The 22,500-nt window shown below is 35.0% G+C and overlaps 1 protein-coding gene across 1 annotated transcript in view; it reads left to right on the top strand.

Moving 5' to 3' along the window:
• The window catches only part of Cbp53E (Calbindin 53E), a 295,119-nt gene that overhangs the window by 249,370 nt on the left and 23,249 nt on the right, over nt 1-22,500 (top strand). The window contains 6 exon segments of the mRNA XM_067117208.1: nt 579-668; nt 3,002-3,088; nt 7,291-7,347; nt 14,254-14,337; nt 15,668-15,723; nt 20,458-20,512. Of these exon segments, the coding sequence (XP_066973309.1) occupies nt 579-668; nt 3,002-3,088; nt 7,291-7,347; nt 14,254-14,337; nt 15,668-15,723; nt 20,458-20,512 (429 nt within the window).

Below are 22,500 nucleotides of genomic sequence, written 5' to 3'. Positions count from 1 at the left end.
TTCTTCTTATTCTTATTCTGTTTTCTCTCCTTTATTCTTTTCGTTTCATTTCCTTTTTCTTTTTCAGCATTCTGTATGAATTTGAGTCTTGCTACCAACGACACTCTTAGAAGGCAAACGCTTCGATTTTTATTAATTTTATATACTTTAATGCATTTCTTCATTCGTGGCTTTGATTCTGCTTTGGACGCCTAGATTTACTTTTTTCTCTTTCTTTTTTACTTGTATATTAAGCCATTCGAGTATTTTACTTTCCTTGGTGAGATGAAAGATTGATTCCCGAGTTTTTGTTTTCAAGCTACAAAAAAAAAGATAAATAATTAAATAAAATCAATAATTCATATACTTCCTTTCGACTGGTCTTCCGTCTCAAAAGCAACTCCCAGACATTCCATATATATATACTCTATATACATCAAAAACGAAATTTAAAAAAAAGGAAAAATAAAAAATACATGCTTAAAGATAATTCAGTTAAATTTAAAGACGAATTTGAGTCAAAATAATCTTGAAAATAGAAAGGTTAACATTATTCGAATTTTCTGATGAGGTTCTTTTCCTTCCTTCCCTTTTCCCAGAGCGTCTCCGATTCCATGCTAGCCGAACTCAAGACCTGTTTCCTGGAAGCTTACGACGACAACCAAGATGGCAAGATTGAGATTAGAGAGGTAAGGGCACTTGGATTCTTCTTCTTCTTCTTCCTCCTCCTCCTCCTCCTCCTCCTCTTCTTCTTCTTCTTCTTCTTCTTCTTCTTCTTCTTCTTCTTCTTCTTCCTCCTCCTCCTCATCTTCTTCTTCTTCTTCTTCTTCCTCCTCCTCATCTTCTTCTTCTTCTTCTTCTTCTTCTTCTTCTTCTTCTTCTGTTTCCACCTCCCCCTCCTCCTCCTCCTCATCCTCTTCTTCTTCTTCTTCTTCCTCCTCCCTTTGTTCGTCTTCTTCTTCTTGTTCTCCTTTTTCTTCTTCTCCTCTTTCCTCCTCTTTTTCTTCCTCTTCTTCTCTTTCTTCCTCATTCTCCTCCTCCTCCTCTTCTTCTTCTCTTTCCTCCTCTTTTTCTTCCTCTTCTTCTCTTTCTTCCTCATCCTCCTCCTCCTCTTCTTCTTCTCTTTCCTCCTCTTTTTCTTCCTCTTCTTCTCTTTCTTCCTCATCCTCTTCCTCCTCCTCCTCTTCTTCTTCCCCCTTTTCTTCTTTCTTTTCTCCTCCTCCTCCTCCTCTTCTTCTTCTTCTTCTTCTTCTTCTTTCTTTTCTTCTCCACCTCCTCCTTCTCCTCATTTTCTTCTACGTCTTCTTTTTATTCTTTCTTTTCTTCTCGTCCTCCTTCTCCTCATTTTCTACTTCTTCTTCTTATTCTTTCTTTTCTTCTTCTTCTTCTTCCTCTTCTTCTTAAGTTTCCCCATTTTATGACTTTGGCAAACGTCCACTGCTCCTGAGGAAGCGTCTCTGTGCCCCAGAACTACTTCCACGAGGATGGAACTATTGTTTGAACTCGGCCGGATTCGAGCCGTGTAAAGAGCCCTCGTAAAATTAATGACTGTCACTGACTTCTTTCTTCTTTCCAGGATTTTGCAGCTTAAAATGTGTAGGTGTGTGTGTATGTATGTGTTGTAAATATATATATATGTATGTATGTATGTATATATATATATATATATATATATATATATATATATATATATATATATATATATATATATATATATATATATATATATATATGTATATTTATATATATATATATATATAATATATATATATATATATATATATATATATATATATATATATATATATATATATATATATATAATATATATATAATATATATATATATATATATATATAAATAATGTGTGTGTTTGTAATTAATCTAATAAATAACAATTTTACGTCAGTCAAATGCAACGCAAAGAAAGTCATTTGCTCGTGTTATCACCCCTTCAATTTACAAAAAGCGTGGGATTGTAAGACCAGTGTCTCAGCCAAGTCTGAAGCCTCGAGACCATTGTAAGACCAGAGACTCAGCCAAAACCTTGAGACCACTGAAAAAAAAAAAGTCACCCACTCAGATTGCATGTTACCAAATATATGCTCCAATTTCGAGTTACATAAATATAACAACTTAATTGAGTATCATTAGAGCTCAAAGCTATTACATTTATCTTCTCCTACTAATTGTTGGAACAAGCAAAACTGATCTTACAAATTAAGTCTCCCTGAACAGTCAGGCATTTCAAATATGGTTGTCTAGATGGTCATTTCTCTCTTGTATGTGGTCTAATGGTCTGTTTCTATGGTCACGAGCGCTGTTATTGACCTTCTTTAATGTAATCTCAATAAATAGTCCCTTCGTCTAATTCGCTTTAGCTGTTTTTTGAAAGCCTGCGAGATATAAGTTGTCCTGTTCTTGACACTTACTCTTAATTCAGTTTTGTAGATGGGGAAAATTCGTGTGAAAATTCCTGTTGCATTCGAAGCTTGCGTATGAGAGAGAGAGAGAGAGAGAGAGAGAGAGAGAGAGAGAGAGAGAGAGAGAGAGAGAGAGAGAGAGAGAGAGAGAGGGGAGATTGTTGATGTTGAAAAGTCTTTGTAACGAATATTTATTTTTATAGTGTTAAAAAGTCCTCTTAACGAATATTTTTCAGAGAGAGAGAGAGACAGACTGTTAAAAGGTCTTTTAGCGAATATTTTTTATATATTTAGAGAGAGAGCTTCAGTTAAAAGTGTCTTTTTAACGAATATTTTGAGAAAGAGAGAGAGAGAGAGAGAGAGAGAGAGAGAGAGAGAGAGAGAGAGAGAGAAGAGAGATTCTGTTAAAACAGTCTTCTTAAGAAATGTTTTTAGAGGGAGAGATTCTATTAAAACAGTCTTCTTAACAAATGTTTTTAGGAGAGAGAGAGAGAGAGAGAGAGAGATATTTTTAGTGAGAGAGAGAGAGAGAGAGATTCTCTGACCTATAAAAAAAACTGCTCTTAACTGGTTTTTTCTTTTTTTTTTTTTTTTGACAGTTGGCACAACTGCTTCCCATGGAGGAAAACTTCCTTCTTCTCTTCCGGTTCGACAATCCTCTGGACTCCTCGGTCGAATTCATGAAGGTGAGAATTAATTGGGATTGCTTACATGAATTGCCATATATATATATATATAGGATTATATATATATATATTGCCATTATATATATATATATATATATATATATATATATATATATATATATATAAATTATATAATAAAATATATATATATATATATATATATATATATATATATATATATATATATATACATATATATATATATATATATATATATATATATATATATATATATATATAAATTATATATAATATGTATATATATTTATATATATATAAATACATATATATTCATATATATGAATTATATATGTATGTATATACATTTATATATTTTTTTTATTTATATATATATAATATATTTATATATATAACATAAATATAATTATATAAGTTATAATGTATTTTATATATATGTATAATTATATATACATATATATATATGTATGTATAAAGTATATTAGGAAGTGCATGCATACTCGAGTTAAGCTATAATATGATGGCAATACATATGTTCGTATCTTTGTGTTTTTCAAAATAAGTATTATGTATGGATGTATGTATATGTGAATGAATGTATGTACGCATGTATGTGTGCATGTATGGCGGTACGGGATCAAATGGAAATATGAAATTTAGGTGACAAGGAAAAGAATATTAATATTATTATTAATATTAATATTAATGTTTCACGTACACTGTTATAGTGCTTGAATTAGGGGGTACTACCGTCAGTGGACCTGACGGGGTGCACTGTAGGCATTACTAAAGGTTCTTCGTAACTTCTCTTCGGCCCCTATCTGCAACCCCTTTCATTCCTTTTACTGTACCTCCTTTCATATTATCTTTCTTCCATCTTGCTATCCACCTTCTCCTAACAATTATTTCATAGTGCAACTGCGAGGTTTTCCTCCTGTTACACCTTTAAAACCTACCTACTCTCAATTTCCTTTCCAGCGCTGAATGACCTCATAGGTCCCAGTGCTTGGCCTTTGGCCTAAACTCTGTATTCCATGCTACATAGCTTCAGTAGTAAACCTATCATGTAAGTGGTAACTGCTGTATTTGAAAACATAATTGATCAACGTTTTAGTAATGAAATTCTGGATTCTCTTGTCATTAATATCCTTGCTACTGTGCCATTATATATATTTACTGCTTATTTTAGCTCAATTCATTTTGAATGAAGCGTCATGAATTGCCGTGAGTGTGTATGCTGTTAAAAGAAATTATTTGCTGGGATTTTATCTTAATTTTCATATAGTTCATAATCGTGTTTATTTTATTAGTTTGTTTTACAGGTGAATGTAAATGGGATGATCAGGAGCTGCCATTTGTATGAATATCAGACTGACTGCTTTGTGTTGTCTTTTTTTATTTTTTTTTGACTGCTTTTATTGTCTTTTTTTATTTTTTGAATAGCAGACTGACTGCCTTGTATTGTCTTTTTTATTTTTTTGAATATCAGACTGACTGCTTTGTAATGTCTTTTATTTTTTTTAATATCAGACTGACTGCTTTGTAAGACTGACTGCTTTGTAATGTCTTTTATTTTTTGAATATCAAACAGACTGCTTTGTAATGTCTTTTTAATTATCAGACTGACTGCTTTGTATTGTCTTTTTTTTAATATCAGACTGACTGCTTTGTATTTGAATACAGACTGACTTCTTTGTATTGTCTTTTTTATTTTTGAATATCAGGTTGACTGCTTTTTTATTGTCTTTTTAAAAATTTTTTGAATATCAGACTGACTGCTTTGTAATGCCTTTTTTTTTTTTTTTTAATATCGGACTGACTGCTTTGTATTGTCTTTCTTTTATTTTTTATTATATTGCTTTGTATATGAGCATAGTGAGCATACGGTCTGTATGAGCATGAATGATGCTGTTTGTCAAAGGATCCTTTAGTTATTTTGTGAACTGTGTATTTATTTAGCCACTTTTAATGAGGAATGTATGATTTGCCTTCTTTGTTATTAGTAATAATCTTTCATTGGTTTTTTGAGACACAAGAAAGTTCCCTTTTCTCCGCAGAGATGTTTACAATTGACAGCTTTCTATTTCAGATATTCTAAAGAGGACACAAAGGATTTCAATCATTCTTTTTCTTTAATATTTTGTAACTTTTTTTTTTATCCTCCACCGTGAGTATATTTTTGATCTACTGTATTGAGTACTTTAGATATAAATAATCACATTACGTTCCAGTGGTATTTTTTCAAGGTATGTTTGTCACTCGTAATTACAGGTAAGTATATTCTTTAAAATAATGTTTTGTCTCAATTCCCTGTTTTTTTTTTAAGTATTGCAAAGCCGTATAAGGCAATGGGACATTATGATCGTGGTATTATGTATATTCTATTTACGTTTTCTTCTCCCAAAGATAAAGATATTTTTCGGGGTTTTATTTTACATATATATATCCAAGAAGAAGAATAAGTTTCCTTCTCCCAAAGATAAAGATATTTTTCGGGAAATTTTACACACACACACACACACACACACACATATATATATATATATATATATATATATATATATATATATATATATATATATATATATATATATATATATAATATATATATATATATATATATATATATGCCCAAGAAGAAGAACATTACTCGAGCGAAAGCCGAATTCCCGAGAAACACTACTCAAGGAGACAGTCGTAAAGTCCGTTACTTGATTCTCAAATAACCGTTATTCAATACAACTGATCCCTCTTTTGCACAAGACGTTATTATGCGAAGAATGCCTCAAAGAAGTTCCGTTCCGCCTTCGTCACTAATTTCTTAAATTGTCTGACCCTCCCCCTTGGGAGTGCGCTGGGATCTCCGTGGGTTGTAACTGCCCCCGAGTAAGAGTTTATGTAAATTTGATGGTTCCTATTTGCATAACTCACGAATAACTTTCTTTATCAGAGGCGAGAAACTCTTCGTTTATGCATTTCCATCCCCGGAGGAACTTTCTTCGTTATTTTTTTAGGATTCTTTGCGGGCAAGTGCCGTGGCGGGTATCAGCTCTGTACTCCTCTTGTGCGATGGACGTTCGTTAGATATTCTAGTCACTTCATGACCGGTCATTGAATTTGTAAACGGATCTGATACCGGAGGCAAATTCGTGAGATGTATGCTAGCACTGAACCAGCTCCAGTTTTTTTGCCGTGCCCCTAGGTTAGGTTAGGTTAAGTAATGTAGGTTAGGTTAGGTTAGGTTAGGCTAGGTTAGATTAGATAAGTATTGTTAAAGTAATTTAGGTGTGGGAAACATAATTAGATTATTTTCAAGAAAATTCTATGGTTAGTTTTTAAGATATGGCGTCCTGCTTTTTTCAGGGAAAGGTCTCCGTGCTCTGTTCATTTGTATTATCAGATCTAAGTCTTTATATATAAGAATTGACATTGTTCATCACATTTCCCCCCTACCATAAGTGATTTCGGTGGTTCCACGCTGTCACTCAACGTACGAAACCTTTGATCCCTGAAGACAGAAAGACTCACAGTACAGTTCGTTGGTTTATATTCAGAACCCTTATCCCAGCGAGAAGGATTTGCTTAATAAACTCATTTGTAGGTTGACGACTTTTGTTCCATTTGACCATTAAACTTTTCAGAATTTTTATGTCTAGAACTCTTTATTACACTGTTTATCTCTAGAACTTACTGCACCGCATTTTTATTCCTTGAGGCCTTTTCCTGGAACGAAAATGACCTTGATATATACTATATATATATCAGTACTGAGGTAAACCATAAGAGATAACCTCAAAGTTTGTGTGACCTTATGGCTATTGAACCAGTTCCCATAGACCCCCTCCCTTAGCAAGGGACCCCTGATGCAAAGCTAAGTTCACTGAGACAGCACAGTTCCCAGCCTTTTCACCCTCCCTCTGTCTGTCCCAGTCACCACCACCTTGAAGTTTCATCTGTTTTGTCCTCTCTTGCAGATCTGGAAGACTTATGATGCAGACCATAATGGTTATATTGATTCCAATGAACTCAAGGTAAGGTCAAAGGGAAGAAGAGAAAGAGAGACCTTGATGCCCCCATCCCCCCGTTTTTTTTTTTTTTTATTTTCATTTTGGAATTAGCCGGCCCCTGAGCTGTCTCTTCTTCCTCCACCTTTCCTCTTCCTCAATTTTTGTTCCATCATCGGTTTCCCTTCCGTCCTCAAAGTCTTACCATCTTGTCCGCAGATCTGGAAAGCTTACGACAGAGACAACAGTGGTTACATTGAGGCAGACGAGCTAAAGGTATAGTGAGCCCCAGGAGGGAGAGACAAATTGGAGAACGCTACTGGTGCCTCATTACTCTTTTGTACTTTCCTCCTAAGAGCACCATTACACACTCTTTAGCCAGACATCCTGTGTTGCGCTTGCTGATCGCTGAGTTTATGAAGCATCCGATGTATTAGTCTCCTAGTCCTTTGGCACGCGATGGATATTTTTCTTCCATATCATAATAAAGTTGGCTGACTTCATCACAGATAAAAAATATTGTCATTCCCAACACATCCACTGTGCTCTGCGGCAGTCCGTAATTTCCTCTCCAGTTGCCCACAATGGGCAAGGTTAGTTCGAGCATGGCCATTGGTGTTCGGTTGATGGTCGCCTAGCAACCAGTGTTTGCTTAGTGGAATCATGATCATGTTGTTCCTTCAGCATAGCAAACATTGGTATAGTTCACCCTTCACCTCTAATAATCGTCACCAAACTTCCTTAGATGAACGATGTGAAAAACGTTAACTTGATCATACAATGTTTTGTGCAAGAGGACCTTGAAGGAACCATTCCATATAGAGGCAGATTTATACGTATACACTACATACAGTAAGGCCTCTTGTATGGCATATGTTTGTTGGTACATACGTATGTTCATATAAATCTGTTTGCTAGTATGTATGTCTACATATAAAGATGTTTGTATATGTGTAAACTTCTTTGATCCTTTATATGTAACGTTAACGAGTTTTTAGTCCCACCCCCTTCTGTTTCAGTTCACTTATTAAGCGAGAACCAGGGACTAATTGAGTACCCTGATGTCACTAAATATTGCGAACCAACTCAACAGATCTTGCCAGTCTCAACTCTAATGCCAAGGACACATATCAAGGAATGCTCAGAAACTTGGCTTTCCAGAACCATCATTGGACTGGTCGAAGGCCCTCTCTAGTATGTCTTTTTTTTTTTGTCATTTTCTCCCTTCTTATTCCTCTTCTTCGTCTGTTTAAACGAATGCCAGTTAAGCAGGGGTTTTTCGGCCAGTCTAATGTCTGTACTAAACGCTAGCGCCAACACGGAGGAGCAGAAAGCGCCCCCTTTTAGTAGCTGCGCGATAGGCTAATCATCGCAGACTAGGCGTGGTGCCATTAAAGTAGCCCTCGTAACTTAGCTATAACTCCCGCTGTGCCAACAGACATGGAATAAAAGGAAGTGATGCAGATATCTCACCTTTTCCCGTTTCCATTTTGTTTATGTTGTTCTTGCTCACTTGGCAGAAGAGAGGTGCGTCGTTAGCTGGATATGAGCTGTAGATCTACTGTAGATACAAGGCCATCCTTCATCAGAGATGCATCTGCTATCAAAGATGAGAATACAGTGTGGAAGAAAGCGCTAGATACAAACAGTTGATGTGACATTACACCTGCCCATCGTTTGCTTAGATTCAATATCCCCTTCAGATGAGAAAGGAAAGCTATTTCCTGAAAACGAAACATTGCCAGATCCTATTCAAAGGGTGACAATACATGACATCTGGAATGAATGTGCCTCTGTTCATCTATTGAAAGAGTCCTCCTCGAAAGATCTGACATCCCATTTGATTCATGTCCTGAGTGACCCTCCTTCAAGTAGCCAGTGAGAACAAGATGTTTCTGACCAAAATGGAAGCTCTTCAGATATTGGTGTCCTTCGTTTTATCCATGACTCTGGTTGCATTTACTTATCCTCATTGCACATTTGTAGATTCTCCTGATTCGTCATAAGTAATCTCAGATGGCTTTTACGGTGGACTTGTTTGCAAATTGTTTTGTGATCTTGTAAGACCTGTTTTTCTATTTGTTTTGCTGAATTATTTGGTCATTAAATTAAGCCATTGCAGTATTTCTTTCTAGTGACTTATTTAGCATGAACAACTTCTTGAACTGTGGTACATGGTTCCTTTACAGACAAGAAGTGTCTTACTCTTTTTAACTTTAGAATACTTTATTTTTATCTTCTGTAATGTTTGTTTTAAAGAGTACTTCCATCATTCATAATGGCTTGCCGTGTTTCAAACTCATCAGATGCTAAGCATCCAAATGAATTAGAGGTGCCTAAGACCTCTTCACCCCTCCACGAATGTCTCAATTCGCTGAGAAACAGGTTCAAAACATTTTGCAAATCAAGCTGTCCACCAGAAAGACCCAACCACACCCGCACAGTCTGTAAACACCACAGTAACATCAAAGTAACTCTAAGAACATACATAAAAGCCAAATAAAAGTCAGCTAAATCAGACTGAACACCCGTAGATGTTCAGGAGTCGATAAAATCTGTTTAACAGCCTAAAGTCTTTGTAAATTTGTATTAACAGCCACTTTTCCTTCTGAATGTGAATGCACCTTGGCTCATGTTTGTAAAACAGTCCACTTTGGCATTGGAGCAACAATTGTTACTGCATTTATGCAACTTTGCAGTGAAAGTACATCTAAAACAACCACTCTTTGTTAAAAAGAAAGTCACTGAATCACTTCGATGGAATCAAATCTTTGGGATATCAGTGTCAATAACAGTTGATGGGCAAAGGCTTGTGAATTTGCACTAACGTCAGTTCAGGATATTGTCTTTGCAATGACCTTTGGGTATCCCAAGCATGTTCTCAGGTTAATGTCTCTGGAGATAGCTCAGGGTGTGTCTACATTACAACCCAGCATGTCATAGACACATGTCGGAAGCTTATTGCATACATACACAGACTGGTTGAAAACAAGTCGACGATCGTAAGTGGGGAATAGATCTGTTTGCAAATGCTGGATAATCAGTGGTTAGAACTGACAGTAAGTCGTTGACTTGTATTTAACATGTTGGTGATGTGTCCAAGATAAGTAGCCGTGGTGTGTTTTATTGACATGTTATACTGCAGTGTGGACGCACCCTCAATACCTCAGGGGACATTCTTTTTTGTGACTAGTTCTCAGTAAAAGCCAGGGTGTAATGTATTTCTCCTTGACCTCGTTCCTCTCATCTCCTCTCTGACCCACCCTCTCAGGTCATCTCCCCCCCCCCCGCCCGCCCCTTTCCCCCAAAAGGCGTCGAATCCAGTCTCCCCAGCTCCTGGAACCAACCCTCAATTCTTATACCATGGCCTTTACTATCATATCCCACCGATCGGATTCCTGCTGAAAACTGAAAGTAAAACCACAGAAATATTCTAACTCTGGTCAGAACACTATAAAATACTCAAGGATAAGCAAAGTTTAATCTAAAAGAAGACATCTTTCTCCATCTGTCCCCCAACCTCCCAACCCCTCCCCCCTCCTACCTCGCTAGTAGATGACGCTTTCCCTGTGGTAGAACTTAGTCCAAGATGGGTGGAGGTAGCTAATTGAGTGGAGTAGCTTTGAAATAGACGGTTGATGCTTACTGTCCGTTAGAGAGAGATATGGTGCTTTCTTATTACACGCCCTCTCATGTCCAGGTCACTCTTTTCAAGTTTTGACTTACTGTATGTCCGTTTGTATATATAAAAAAAGTCGATTTGAAATATTTATTATGTATGATATACGGGCAAAACAAGATGCATCATGAGAGTGAGGATGCGATTCTAAAAAGAGGTCTTTTTGCAATTTTTTTTTTTCATCTAATTTTTGTTCAGAGGAATTTTTTTGTTTTTGTTTTGGGTCCTCCTGAAATTTTTGCATTAGGGGGCGTGTGAGAGGAAACTTTTGTAATCAGTAGTGATAGGAGTAATGAACGTTGTCTGGAGATAGTTGTTTTTATGTTGTATACGTAAGTCTACTAATATTAGAGTAAACACTTTAGACCAGATTATTAAAAAAAAATTATGTAGTTTGGTTAAACTAAAGCTACCTGTCTTATAAACAGTGATATATAGTCGTCTTTGAATGAAGGCGCATTGGCCATTAATTCTTTGGTCTTAATTGCATCTCTTAAACTGGATAATATCATCCCTGTAAGAACAATTCCGTTTCAGCTTCATTTCTGAAGGCAATCTCTTAAATTTTATCTCCTCACTACTTAAGAATCTCTTAAATTTTATGTCCTCACTACTTCAGAATCTCTTAAATTTCTCTGTAGACTCTCTCTTCCAACTGTCTCATTTTGTACGTGTAATCTGCGTTCAACTCGGAAAATAATTGCGATTAATGTCAAATATATATTTTTTTATTTATGTTTATTTTATTAGACAGTCTCTCTCCGTTAGATGGGTAAAGTTCAATGCATACGGCTGTTTATTTATTTATTTATTTTTTTATATATTTTCCCAGCAAATAAAATTGCAAATTCGATTCGGTTCCCACCAATGTTTTGGATTGTAAAAATTTCATCTAATCATTTTTTAGAAATCTCACAAAGTCATAGGAAATGCAAGCAAATATTTTTATATAAACATAAATGAAAATATCCCCAATTAACACGTTCAGTTTTTATCGAACTTAACCATTCAAGACTGACATTGTTCCCAAAAAACCGCGCTGAAATTAAAAAAAAAAAAACATGTTTTCTCATTATTTTCGGAGCTCTCCTTCTCTCTCATGTTGATGTTGTCAGCTGTCAATCACGAACATCATCAGTAGTACTCATGTTCATTGCCTCGAAGGGCACGTGACGCTGCCGAACTTTGACGCAAAAGATGCGTAGGAGAATCAGCCTGACTTATATTCCTTCTAGGCTGTTCCTGTGGCTTCGAGACTTTGGTCCAAATACAACCGATAATCAGTTTTGGATGTTGGATCTCTCTCTCTCTCTCTCTCTCTCTCTCTCTCTCTCTCTCTCTCTCTCTCTCATAGATTTGTGAGACTACATCTGGATCTCTGATAACTGAATCATCTCTCTCTCTCTCTCTCTCTCTCTCTCTCTCTCTCTCTCTCTCTCTCTCTCTCTCATGGATCTGTGAATGCTTGTCTCTCTCTCTCTCTGCTCTCTCTCTCATAGATTTGAAACCACTGCTTGAGATCATGGATCTCTCTCTCTCTCTCTCTCTCTCTCTCTCTCTCTCTCTCTCTCTCTCTCTCTCTCTCTCTCTCTCTCTCTCTCTCTCTCTCTCTCTCTCATAGATTTGTGAAACCACTGCTTGATCATGAATCTCTCTCTCTCTCTCTCTCTCTCTCTCTCTCTCTCTCTCTCTCTCTCTCTCTCTCTCTCTCTCTCTCTCATATGGATCTGTGAAACTACTGCTGGATCATGGATTGGATTGAGGATTGGTTGCCAATGATTTGAATTATGATTTAATGAGCTTGAGCGTTTCAAATAAATCAAAGTTTAGAAGGAGAGAGAAAACGTGTGACAAAGTATAAGAACTTTGAAAGAAACTTGACAGAATAAAATTTATCCCTTTTTATTATATATTTTTTTTTTGTCAGTCGTTGAAAAATTTCCAAGACACCCTTTTATGACTGGATATGAAACGTACAGAAAGGTTATTTAGTGTTCTTCAAATATATAATGAATTATGATACATCAAGTTATTCATAATCAATCAGATGAAATGTATAGCCCCATTCCTACATCCTTGAATTCATTGATCTAAAACACCTCCCTCCCATTTGTTAAATCTTCATTTTTCTTCCCACAAAGTTGAGAATTGAGCATCCACGCTTCAAAATTATCAGTGTATACAGCACAGTTATTTATATGCCTTTTGCACCCATTTTGTTAACAGAGAAGTGAATTTGTACATAGTTAAACTTATTTATCTATGAATACATTTTTTGGAATATACTTCATACTATTTCTTGATATAAAAGTGCATTGATGACTTGCTTTTGAAAGTAGTGATGGATATGTTTACTTGACAGATAGTATACGATCAAGAACGTGGTAATAATTATTTTCGAAATCAGTTTCATTTCGTGGTTATCTTTACTGATTCTGCAGATGCTTGGGAAGTTTAGACACGAATCAGGGAGAACATGTTCTGCACGTGTATTTTCAATAGCATTTTTTTTATGTTCTCTTGTTACAACAAAGTCACTGGAATAAAAAAAAATAGTGGTTCTGTATACAAAAAAAAAGGAAAAAATAAAATATGTTAGATTAGAGCCAGAAGAATCATCTCTCCATTTGCGAAAGTTTCTCTTTGAGATGTTTTTTTATGCTAATTTTTTTTTTTACTTTATTCTGGATTGTATTTTCTCTGCTCCAGTCTCATTTTATATCTTGGAAGTTATATATATATTATGATCTTTGTCCTGGACCCCCTCAGATCATAAGTTATTGGACTATGGTTTGCGTCTTGAAATATTCTCTGACTTGTCATTAGGATTCTTTGAGTTATAGATCTACATACGTTTGATATATCTTTATATTAATGCATTGATACTCTTCAAATTCTTGAGTTATAGATCTACATACGTTTGATATATCTTTATATTAATGCATTGATACTCTCTTCATTCTCTTTTTATAAGTTCTGTTTCTTATCTTGTCGAGGATTTTCAACCTTGGAGCTCATTCTGGAGTCCCTGTTTCTTCTGATACTCTTAAAATTGTGAATTAACCATTTAACTCTTTTCTTTGTTTTGCAAATGATTTGTCACGTCATTCTTGCTGAAGACATGAAGTATATTGACTCCCAGTTTGCAATGTGATCAAGTTATGTCAGTAATCAACTTTAAACACTAAGGTTCTGAAGACACTTTCAAAAATTTAGAATCAAGTAACGAGTTTCACCACAAGCTTATATTGGTTTAAGTAAAGCAATAAATAATCATTAAAAGTTAGTAATATTTGCTTTCTGAAAAATATTCCTTTGTCGTTGGACCTACTCTGAGAGATATCAAATCAAATCTTTGAAGAAATGATTCAAAAGTATAATAATTTGACTAAAAAGAAAGAATTTTAGGAAATAGATCACCAGAACTTCCAATCTTTTGTAAACTGATCTCCCGAGACGCACCTGAAACTCACCTGCCTCTTATTTCCTAATGCCCGGCTCAGAACTTCCTCCGTGACCTCCTCAAAGAAGCGAAAAAGGACCAGGACGTTTCAGAAGACAAACTCATTGAATACACAGACACAATGGTAAGTAGAGCGCTGGGCAGAAATTCTATAGTATCCCCCTCTTGTTCCCTTAGTTTTGCCGTTTTCTATTTTTTCTATCTTACCCGTTTTCTGTTTTATGTTGCTTCTACGCGTTATCCATCTCATTTGTTATTTAGTTTATTGCCTTCTCTTGTAGTTCTGTTATCTTCGTTTTCTCGTTTTACTTTCTTTCGTTGATTACTCAGTAATTTTATTATCTTTTTTTTCTGGTTCCCAGATCAAATGTTAGTGTTTGTGATTTTAACTTCTCGGCCTTTGTAAATTCATCTAATATAGAATCGTTTTCTTGTGTTTATCAGTTTATTTTACATTTTTACTCTTATTTTTACAGTACTTCATGATTATCAGATTTTTAGTTCTATCTTTTACTTATTCACTCACCATTCTTTGCTTTTTATATGATTTTATTTGTACATTCCACTTGTTCAAGTTTGACAATTGATATTGTATATACTAATTTTCTTGTAAACAAAAGACCGATCTCAAATGTCAAACCTTTATAACAAATAATACTTCGTTTCACAAAAAATATCCCTGTCAGCTATTGTTTAACTCACGAGCATTGTTTATACCTGTATTTAGAGCCTGGGTTTCTCCATGCACAATCGCTTCAGTCAACAATTCGCTTGATGAATAATTCGTGTGATGTTTGTACACGAAAACAAAAGTTCAATTCCAAAGTGATTAATACGCTTTTTGTTTTAAATAAAGGACTATAATATTAACAAGAACGCTATTTTCTTCAAGATAGGACGTTTATTGGAGAAACAAATCCACAGTTTTTGGAGAAACAAATCCACAGTTTTGTAAATGCACAGACATTAAAGATAAACCTCTACAGAGACCTTTCCAGAATGTGTAGCCTACAGTTGAAAAGAAGTATTTTAGATTCTCAAAATCTCTGTGTAGAGCTTATTCCTTCAGTATATTTGTACATTTACTTTTATTATTATTATTATTATTATTATTATTATTATTATTATTATTATTCAAATAGTTTAACCAGACCACTGAGCTAACTGTCAGCTCTCATAGGGCTGGCCTGTACAGTTAATAACTCTGGATTTGTTTCTCGTTTAAGACTGATGCCACTATAAGTATTTTATAGTACATGTATTATGAAGATATATTTAATGATAAACAGCATCAAAAGTCAGATAAGGACGTGCATAAATTATTAAAATTATATAAAAAAGATTTTTATTCCAAAAGGTATATTTAATGAAGAACATTAAAAGTCAGGTAAGGACGTGCGTGAATTATGAAAATTATAATATAAAAACTCTTTTCATTCCAATTTTCATTCCAGCTCCAAGTTTTCGACCAAAACAAGGACGGTAAACTGCAGCTCTCCGAGATGGCAAAGTAAGAAGGAAGTCGCCACTCACTGACATTTTGCACAGTACCCCACCCTTCCACCACTGCTTCAAAAAAACACGAAAAAACAACAACAAAATGTTTTTCTTTGCATGACTTCTTTTTCTCACGTTTTCCATGTCTGTTGTCTCCTTTCCAGGACTTTTTTTTTTCCTTTCCATAGCCAGATCTTTCCTTTCCAGGACTCTTTTCCTTTCCATAGACAGATCTTCCCTATCCAGGACCTTTTTTTTCCTTTCCAGGACTTTTTTTTTTTCTTTCCATAGACAGATCCTTCCCTCCCAGGACTTTTTTCCTTTCCAGGACTTGTTTTTCCTTTCCATAGACAGATCCTTCCCTTCCAGGACTTCTTTTTCCTTTCCAGGACTTGTTTTCCTTTCCATAGACAGATCTTCCCTTCCAGGACTTTTTTCCTTTCCAGGACTTTTTTCCTTTCCATAGACAGATCTTCCCTTTCCAGGACTTTTTTTCTTTTCCATAGATAGGTCTTTCCTGTCCAGGACTTTTTTTCCTTTCCATAGACAGATCTTCCCTTTTCAGGACTTTTTTTCCTTTCCATAGGCAGATCTTTCCTTTCCAGGAATTTTTTTTCTTTCCATAGCCAGATATTTCCTTTCCAGGACTTTTTTTTCCTTTCCATAGACAAATCTTTCGATCCATCCAGGATGAAGGGAACAGATTCCCCAAGGACAGGATACAGTGATGAAGTCTCGTATATTCTCTCTCTCTCTCTCTCTCTCTCTCTCTCTCTCTCTCTCTCTCTCTCTCTCTCTCTCCATCATCATCAAGATCAAATTCTTTTCTCTAACCTTCTCCCCACTTCTCTCTCTCTCTCTCTCTCTCTCTCTCTCTCTCTCTCTCTCTCTCCATCATCGTCTAGATCAAATTCTTTTCTCTAACCTTCTCCCCACTTCTCTCTCTCTCTCTCTCTCTCTCTCTCTCTCTCTCTCTCTCTCTCTCTCTCTCTCTCTCTCTCTCTCTCTCCATCTTCGTCAAGATCAAATTCTTTTCTCTAACCTTTTCCCCCTTCTCTCTCTCTCTCTCTCTCTCTCTCTCTCTCTCTCTCTCTCTCTCTCTCTCTCTCTCTCTCTCTCTCTCCATCATCGTCACGATCGATTTCTTTTCTTTAACCTCCCCCACTTGCCCCCTCTCTCTCTCTCTCTCTCTCTCTCTCTCTCTCTCTCTCTCTCTCTCTCTCTCTCTCTCTCTCTCCTGGCAATTAGGGGAGCATAAAGTTAACAGGATATTTTGTTGGAATAATTTTTTTATGTAGATAGATCTTGTCTGTAAGAATTTGCATCAAGTTATTGAAATGGGTTGGTAACTTTATTTAAAGGCAACATTATATATATATATATATATATATATATATATATATATATATATATATATATAATATGTATGTATTTATATATATATATATATATATATATATATATATATATATATATATATATATATATATATGTCAATAAAATGTACCCACCAGTAAATAACATGGTGTTCATCCCAAATATCTCATGGTGGATAGAAAGACTAAAGTGAAAACAGATTCTAAAATAAAGCTAATAATTCCATGATGACGTCATAGGTTAATTATAGTAAAAGTGTACTTCATTTTTTACTCACTCCTAGAAACTCATTAAATTCATAAACGTAAATTCCAAATAAAAAACAATAAAAATATCCATTAAAATCTCATCCGGAGGTGGATTCATTTCAAAATTCAGCCAACATTTCTTTGGATGAAAGCCTACTCCTCCACAAAGTTTGATGTAATTCCGTCGGTAAATTTTTTAGATATCCAGAGAACAGTTATTTCGGTGGGAATAAAAAGGACTGAAGTTGAAACGAAAACCAATGCGACCCGGCTACAAGCCAAGCCACCGATCTAAAATGTGTGTGATGGAATGGTTGACGTCTGAGATTAGAGCAAACAGATTTTTATATATTTATTTCCCTGCAAAGGTCAAAGGGGTACCAGGAACTCAGTCCCCCTCCCCCCCAATTTTTTTTTCCAAGTCCTGAGGGTCAAGAGAAATATAGGGCCTTTTAGAGACATCTGATGAAAATGGATTCTGCCCCACCATCGACGTTCAGTGTATCTAATGTAATGTATAAGCAGTTCTCCTCAAGGGGAGATTTCTAGGAGCTATTGGAGGGGGAGGTGGGAGGGAGAGGGGGGGGAGGGCTTTTCCCTCTCTACCTAAGAAGGCGTCTTCCACTCTTCGTATCTTAATTACAGGAATAATAGGACTCATCTTCCTTTTCTTCCTTTTTTTCTTCCGAATTCATGTTGAAATAGGACCCCTATTTATAATTCTTCAGCCAGCACACTATGCTTTAGCACAAACTTTTGGAGTTCGAGCGAAAATATTTTAATCTTTTTTTCTGTCTGAAAAGCTTTTTTTCCTAATTTTTTGTGCTTATTTGCAATTTTTATTAAAGGAATTCTATACATTTTGAAAGATTTTTTTGCTAAAGTGGTTAAGGCATCCACCAATCTTGCATTTTTATGTAACTGCTGATGTAAGCAATAGTAGAAGATTTTGGTATAGAATTCTTTTTTGACGTAAGTTATGTTTTCTGTTCAACCTCATTTTTGGACATTTGAGCTTTCCCTTATTCACATTTTAATCGCCTGAGTGTGTAATATTATTGTGCGTAGCGTCAGGGGACTTGGGTGTGTTGTCATGTCATTTTTGTTGTGAATTTCATGATATTCTACAGAATCTGTAGAATATCATGAAGGAGAATTTATAGCACTTTCTAAATATTCTTTTTTTGAATTGTGTTCTGTTTGTTTTCTTAGCTTTTCAACTTCATTTGAAAAATTAAACATTAATTTTTAGGCTTTTTGTTGCTCTGACTCAAGTTATTTCAAACAAAACACTATGAGTGTGGGCTGCTCTGTAATCCAATTGGCAAATTCCTGAGATGTAACCCCGGTTTTTTTTTGCCATGCCCCTAGGTAGGTTAGGTTAGGCTATATTAGTATCTCAATCGTAATTTGGCTGTGGGAAACATAATGAGATATTTCAAGAAAATTCTATGGTTAGTTTTTAAGATATGGCGTCCCTCTTTTTTCAGAGAAGGGTCCCAGTACTAGGTTACATCTCAGGAAAATGCATCCACTTGTCTCTTTGTGTGTTGGTGAGCATGTCAGAATACCATTGGGAAATTTTATTTTTCACTTTTTTTCATGAAATTTTTAAAACAACTTCAGTTTCAGATCACAATACTCTTTACTAGAGGACCAAGCCTTAATAGCCGTTAGCCTATATTCGTTCTGTTCCTCACCCCTGACAGGCTAAGTTGGAAGGTTGTTGAGCTGTTAGGCTTGAGGGCAACAATCTATAGTCGACGCATTGTAAGAATATCACTCGGCCACGCCCACGTCCTCCCAACCCCACCCTGCCATCCAAGTCTAACCCCCTCCCCACTTTCACGATATTACTCATATGGCTGGCAGTGCTGTCCTTATTAGTCTCCCGCTGTTTCCCGTCTGTGGATGGGTGGAGGGAGGAGGTTGCTTCCCTCTGGGGTCTACTACTCCTCCCTGGGATGAACGACTTTTTGGTGTTATCAGTGTGAAAGCCAAGCAGTAACTGATATCGTCTGAGAGTGCAGTACAATAATTTCATGCATTATCTACGAAGCCATGGGAAGGGGGCGTGGCTGAGTGATATTCTTAAAATGCGTCCACTTTAGTTCAAGACTAGGTATCAAGCACAGTAGAAAGCAAAACGAAAAATGTCATGAAGGACGAAAGTCTCTATACTTTTTCGTTTTCCTTTTTACTGTTCTTCACCATATTATTTCCGTGTGATTCTTACTAATATTCTCTTTTAGTCACGTGCCTTTCTATTCTGCTCAAGGTATGTTAAAATTCTGAGTACTAGAGGTCTCTGGACCTAGTAGCTATTGCTGTTCAAAATGTTTTTCGCCCATCTGCAGGAAGTGGAATAACCTTAAAATAATGTCTTTATTAACCAGTTAGGTCTAGATAATTACTTACTATATAAACATAATAGATTGATTGTGTACTATTTTGATTCCCCGAAAAGAAATTAGATTATATCTGTTTTGAGTAACAGGTGGAATTGGTGTGATAACTGAATGGTTTTGGGTAAGTACAAATAATTTCTAAGAGTGCAGTGATCTTCAAATGTCTAAGAGATGTAAAATTATCATTTTTCTTTCTTAATTACAAGACCTAGATTAGCTTATCTAGAATAAAATCAAAATTTAATGTAAGTATTGAGAATACTTGAAAGGTCTTCATTCCTTTGTATGTAGAGAATGTGTTATAAGAATTCTAGAATAGGCATATTCCTTTGTATGTAGAGAATGTATTATAAGAATTCTAGAATAGCAAAGTCGAAAGATCTTCATTCCTTTGTATGTAGGGAATATATAAGAATTCTAGAACAGGCAGAGGGTTATTTTGAAGACAAAATAGTGTTAATGATACCAGAAAGTATCGGGTTTTCCCTTAAGCAAAACTGTTAGGGAGAGATAAAAACATTTGTGTTTGAAGACATTCGGACGATGATATGTGCGCGACATGAAACCGCAGCCCAGCGTGAATTTTTGACCACCACCAACTTTTGGAGCCTGAAAGAAGCCACACACACACCCCCACCCACCTCAACCTACAACCCTCCAACATCGCACGAATCGGCATCCGAAGATTTTCTCTCTCTCTCTTTATCATTGCAGATTGTTGCCAGTTAAAGAGAATTTCTTATGCCGATCGGTATTCAAGGTAAGCCAGGTAATATACAAACTCTCTCTTTTCCGTTCCACACCAAGTTGCCTGTGAGGTCCGTGGTAGAACGCAGTATTCCTCCTCCTCCTCCTCCTCCTTCTTCTTCTTCTTCTTCTCCTTGTTGTGTATTGTGCCTTTTTGAGACGTCCTGTGTCTGTTGTTTTTTATGGTATTGTGGGGAAATTCGCGCCGCGGCGCGAGAGTAAATCTCTCCTGTTTGAATGGGTGTTTGACGAGATGCTAAAATTGAACACAGGTTTAACGAATAACTCCTTTATATATATTTCATAAATAATGCACGACTTAACTTTAAAGAATAACGACAGAATTGGGTAAATATTCTTACGAGAATAACTGTAGAAATGGGTTACTATTTTTTACACGAGTAACTACAGAAATGGGTTAATATTTTTCACAAGAATAGCTACAGAAATAAGTTAATTTTTTTACAAGAATAACTTCAGAAATGGGTTAATATTTTTTACGAGAATAACTATAGAAATAAGTTAATATTTTTTACACGAATAACTACAGAAACAGGTTAATATTTTTTACATATATGACTACAGAAATGCGTTAATATTTGTACTAAAATAACTGTACAAATGGGTTATTATTTTTTCAAGAATACAGAAATAAGTTAATATTTTTTACAAGAATAACTACAGAAATGGGTCAATATATTTTGCAAGAATTACTACAGAAATAAGTTAATATTTTTTACAAGAGTAACTACAGAAATGGGCTAATATATTTTACACGAATAACTACAGTAATAAGTTAATATTTTTTACACCAATGGCTACAGAAATAGGTTAACATTTTTACAAGAATAGGAATTAGGTTAATACATTTTACAATAGTAAACTAGAGAAATGGATAACATTTTTTACAAGAATAACTACAGAAATAGGTTGCTATTTTTTCACAAGAATAACTAGAGAAATTGGTAATATTTCTTACAAAAATAATACAGAAATGGATTAATATTTTTTCACGAGAATAACTACAGAAATGTATTAATATTTTTACAAAAAATAGCTATAGAAAAGAGTTAATTTTTATACAAAAATAACTACAGAAATGGGCTAACATTCTCTACAAAATTTCAAACCCCGTGCATTTTAAACAAGTGTGGAAAATATTTTTAAATACAAAACCTCGTCAAATATACCATTCAGAGTACGGATATATGACATTTTAAATACTGTATCGCTGTAAACGGATCTTTTGTATACTCACGCACAATTGCTTGTAGGCTTTCTTGCATGGATATGCTGCTTGCATGATCTTTCTCTTAAATAATACAGCTTGAAGTAAATAACAAAGTGTCGAATAACGTAGGTTATATATATATGCTAAATAAGTGTATTAAATTTTTGCTGCAAAATGTTTTCTGTTTTGAGAACTTAAGTAAAAAAAAATCTGAAACAGTCATTCATTTCTGATATATAAATGTGTATGTATATTTGTATATGTAATGTATATGTACATTACGTGTGTGTGTGTGTGTGTATGTGTTGGTGAGCATGTCAGTGTTAAAGGGAAGATTTATTTTTTTTTTTTGTTATGACTTATGCATTTCACATTGGTAATATGTTTACAAGCACACAAACATATATATATATATATATATATATATATATATATATATATATATATATATATATATATATATATATATATATATATATATAAATATAAATCTAGTTATATACATATATATATGTGTGTGTATGACATATTACCAATAAGAAGTACATCCGTCACAATGAAGTACTTTAAACTTCAGGACATATAAATATCTACAATTCTGAAAATCGTTTCTTAAATTTCCATTGTTTAGTTGATTTCCAGATGAAAAGCTATTATTTAGACGGACTGATAAAAAACAGTATATAATTTATGTACATACGGGTATTCGGATATAGAAATAGATAGATAGATAGATAGATCCAAAACATGCAAAAAAGTTAACAGAAAAACGCCGCCTT

The sequence above is a fragment of the Macrobrachium rosenbergii genome, chromosome 2 (genome assembly GCF_040412425.1).
Source record: "Macrobrachium rosenbergii isolate ZJJX-2024 chromosome 2, ASM4041242v1, whole genome shotgun sequence".
NCBI classification, from domain to species: domain Eukaryota; kingdom Metazoa; phylum Arthropoda; class Malacostraca; order Decapoda; family Palaemonidae; genus Macrobrachium; species Macrobrachium rosenbergii.
This window is presented reverse-complemented; position numbering and strand designations above follow the sequence as displayed.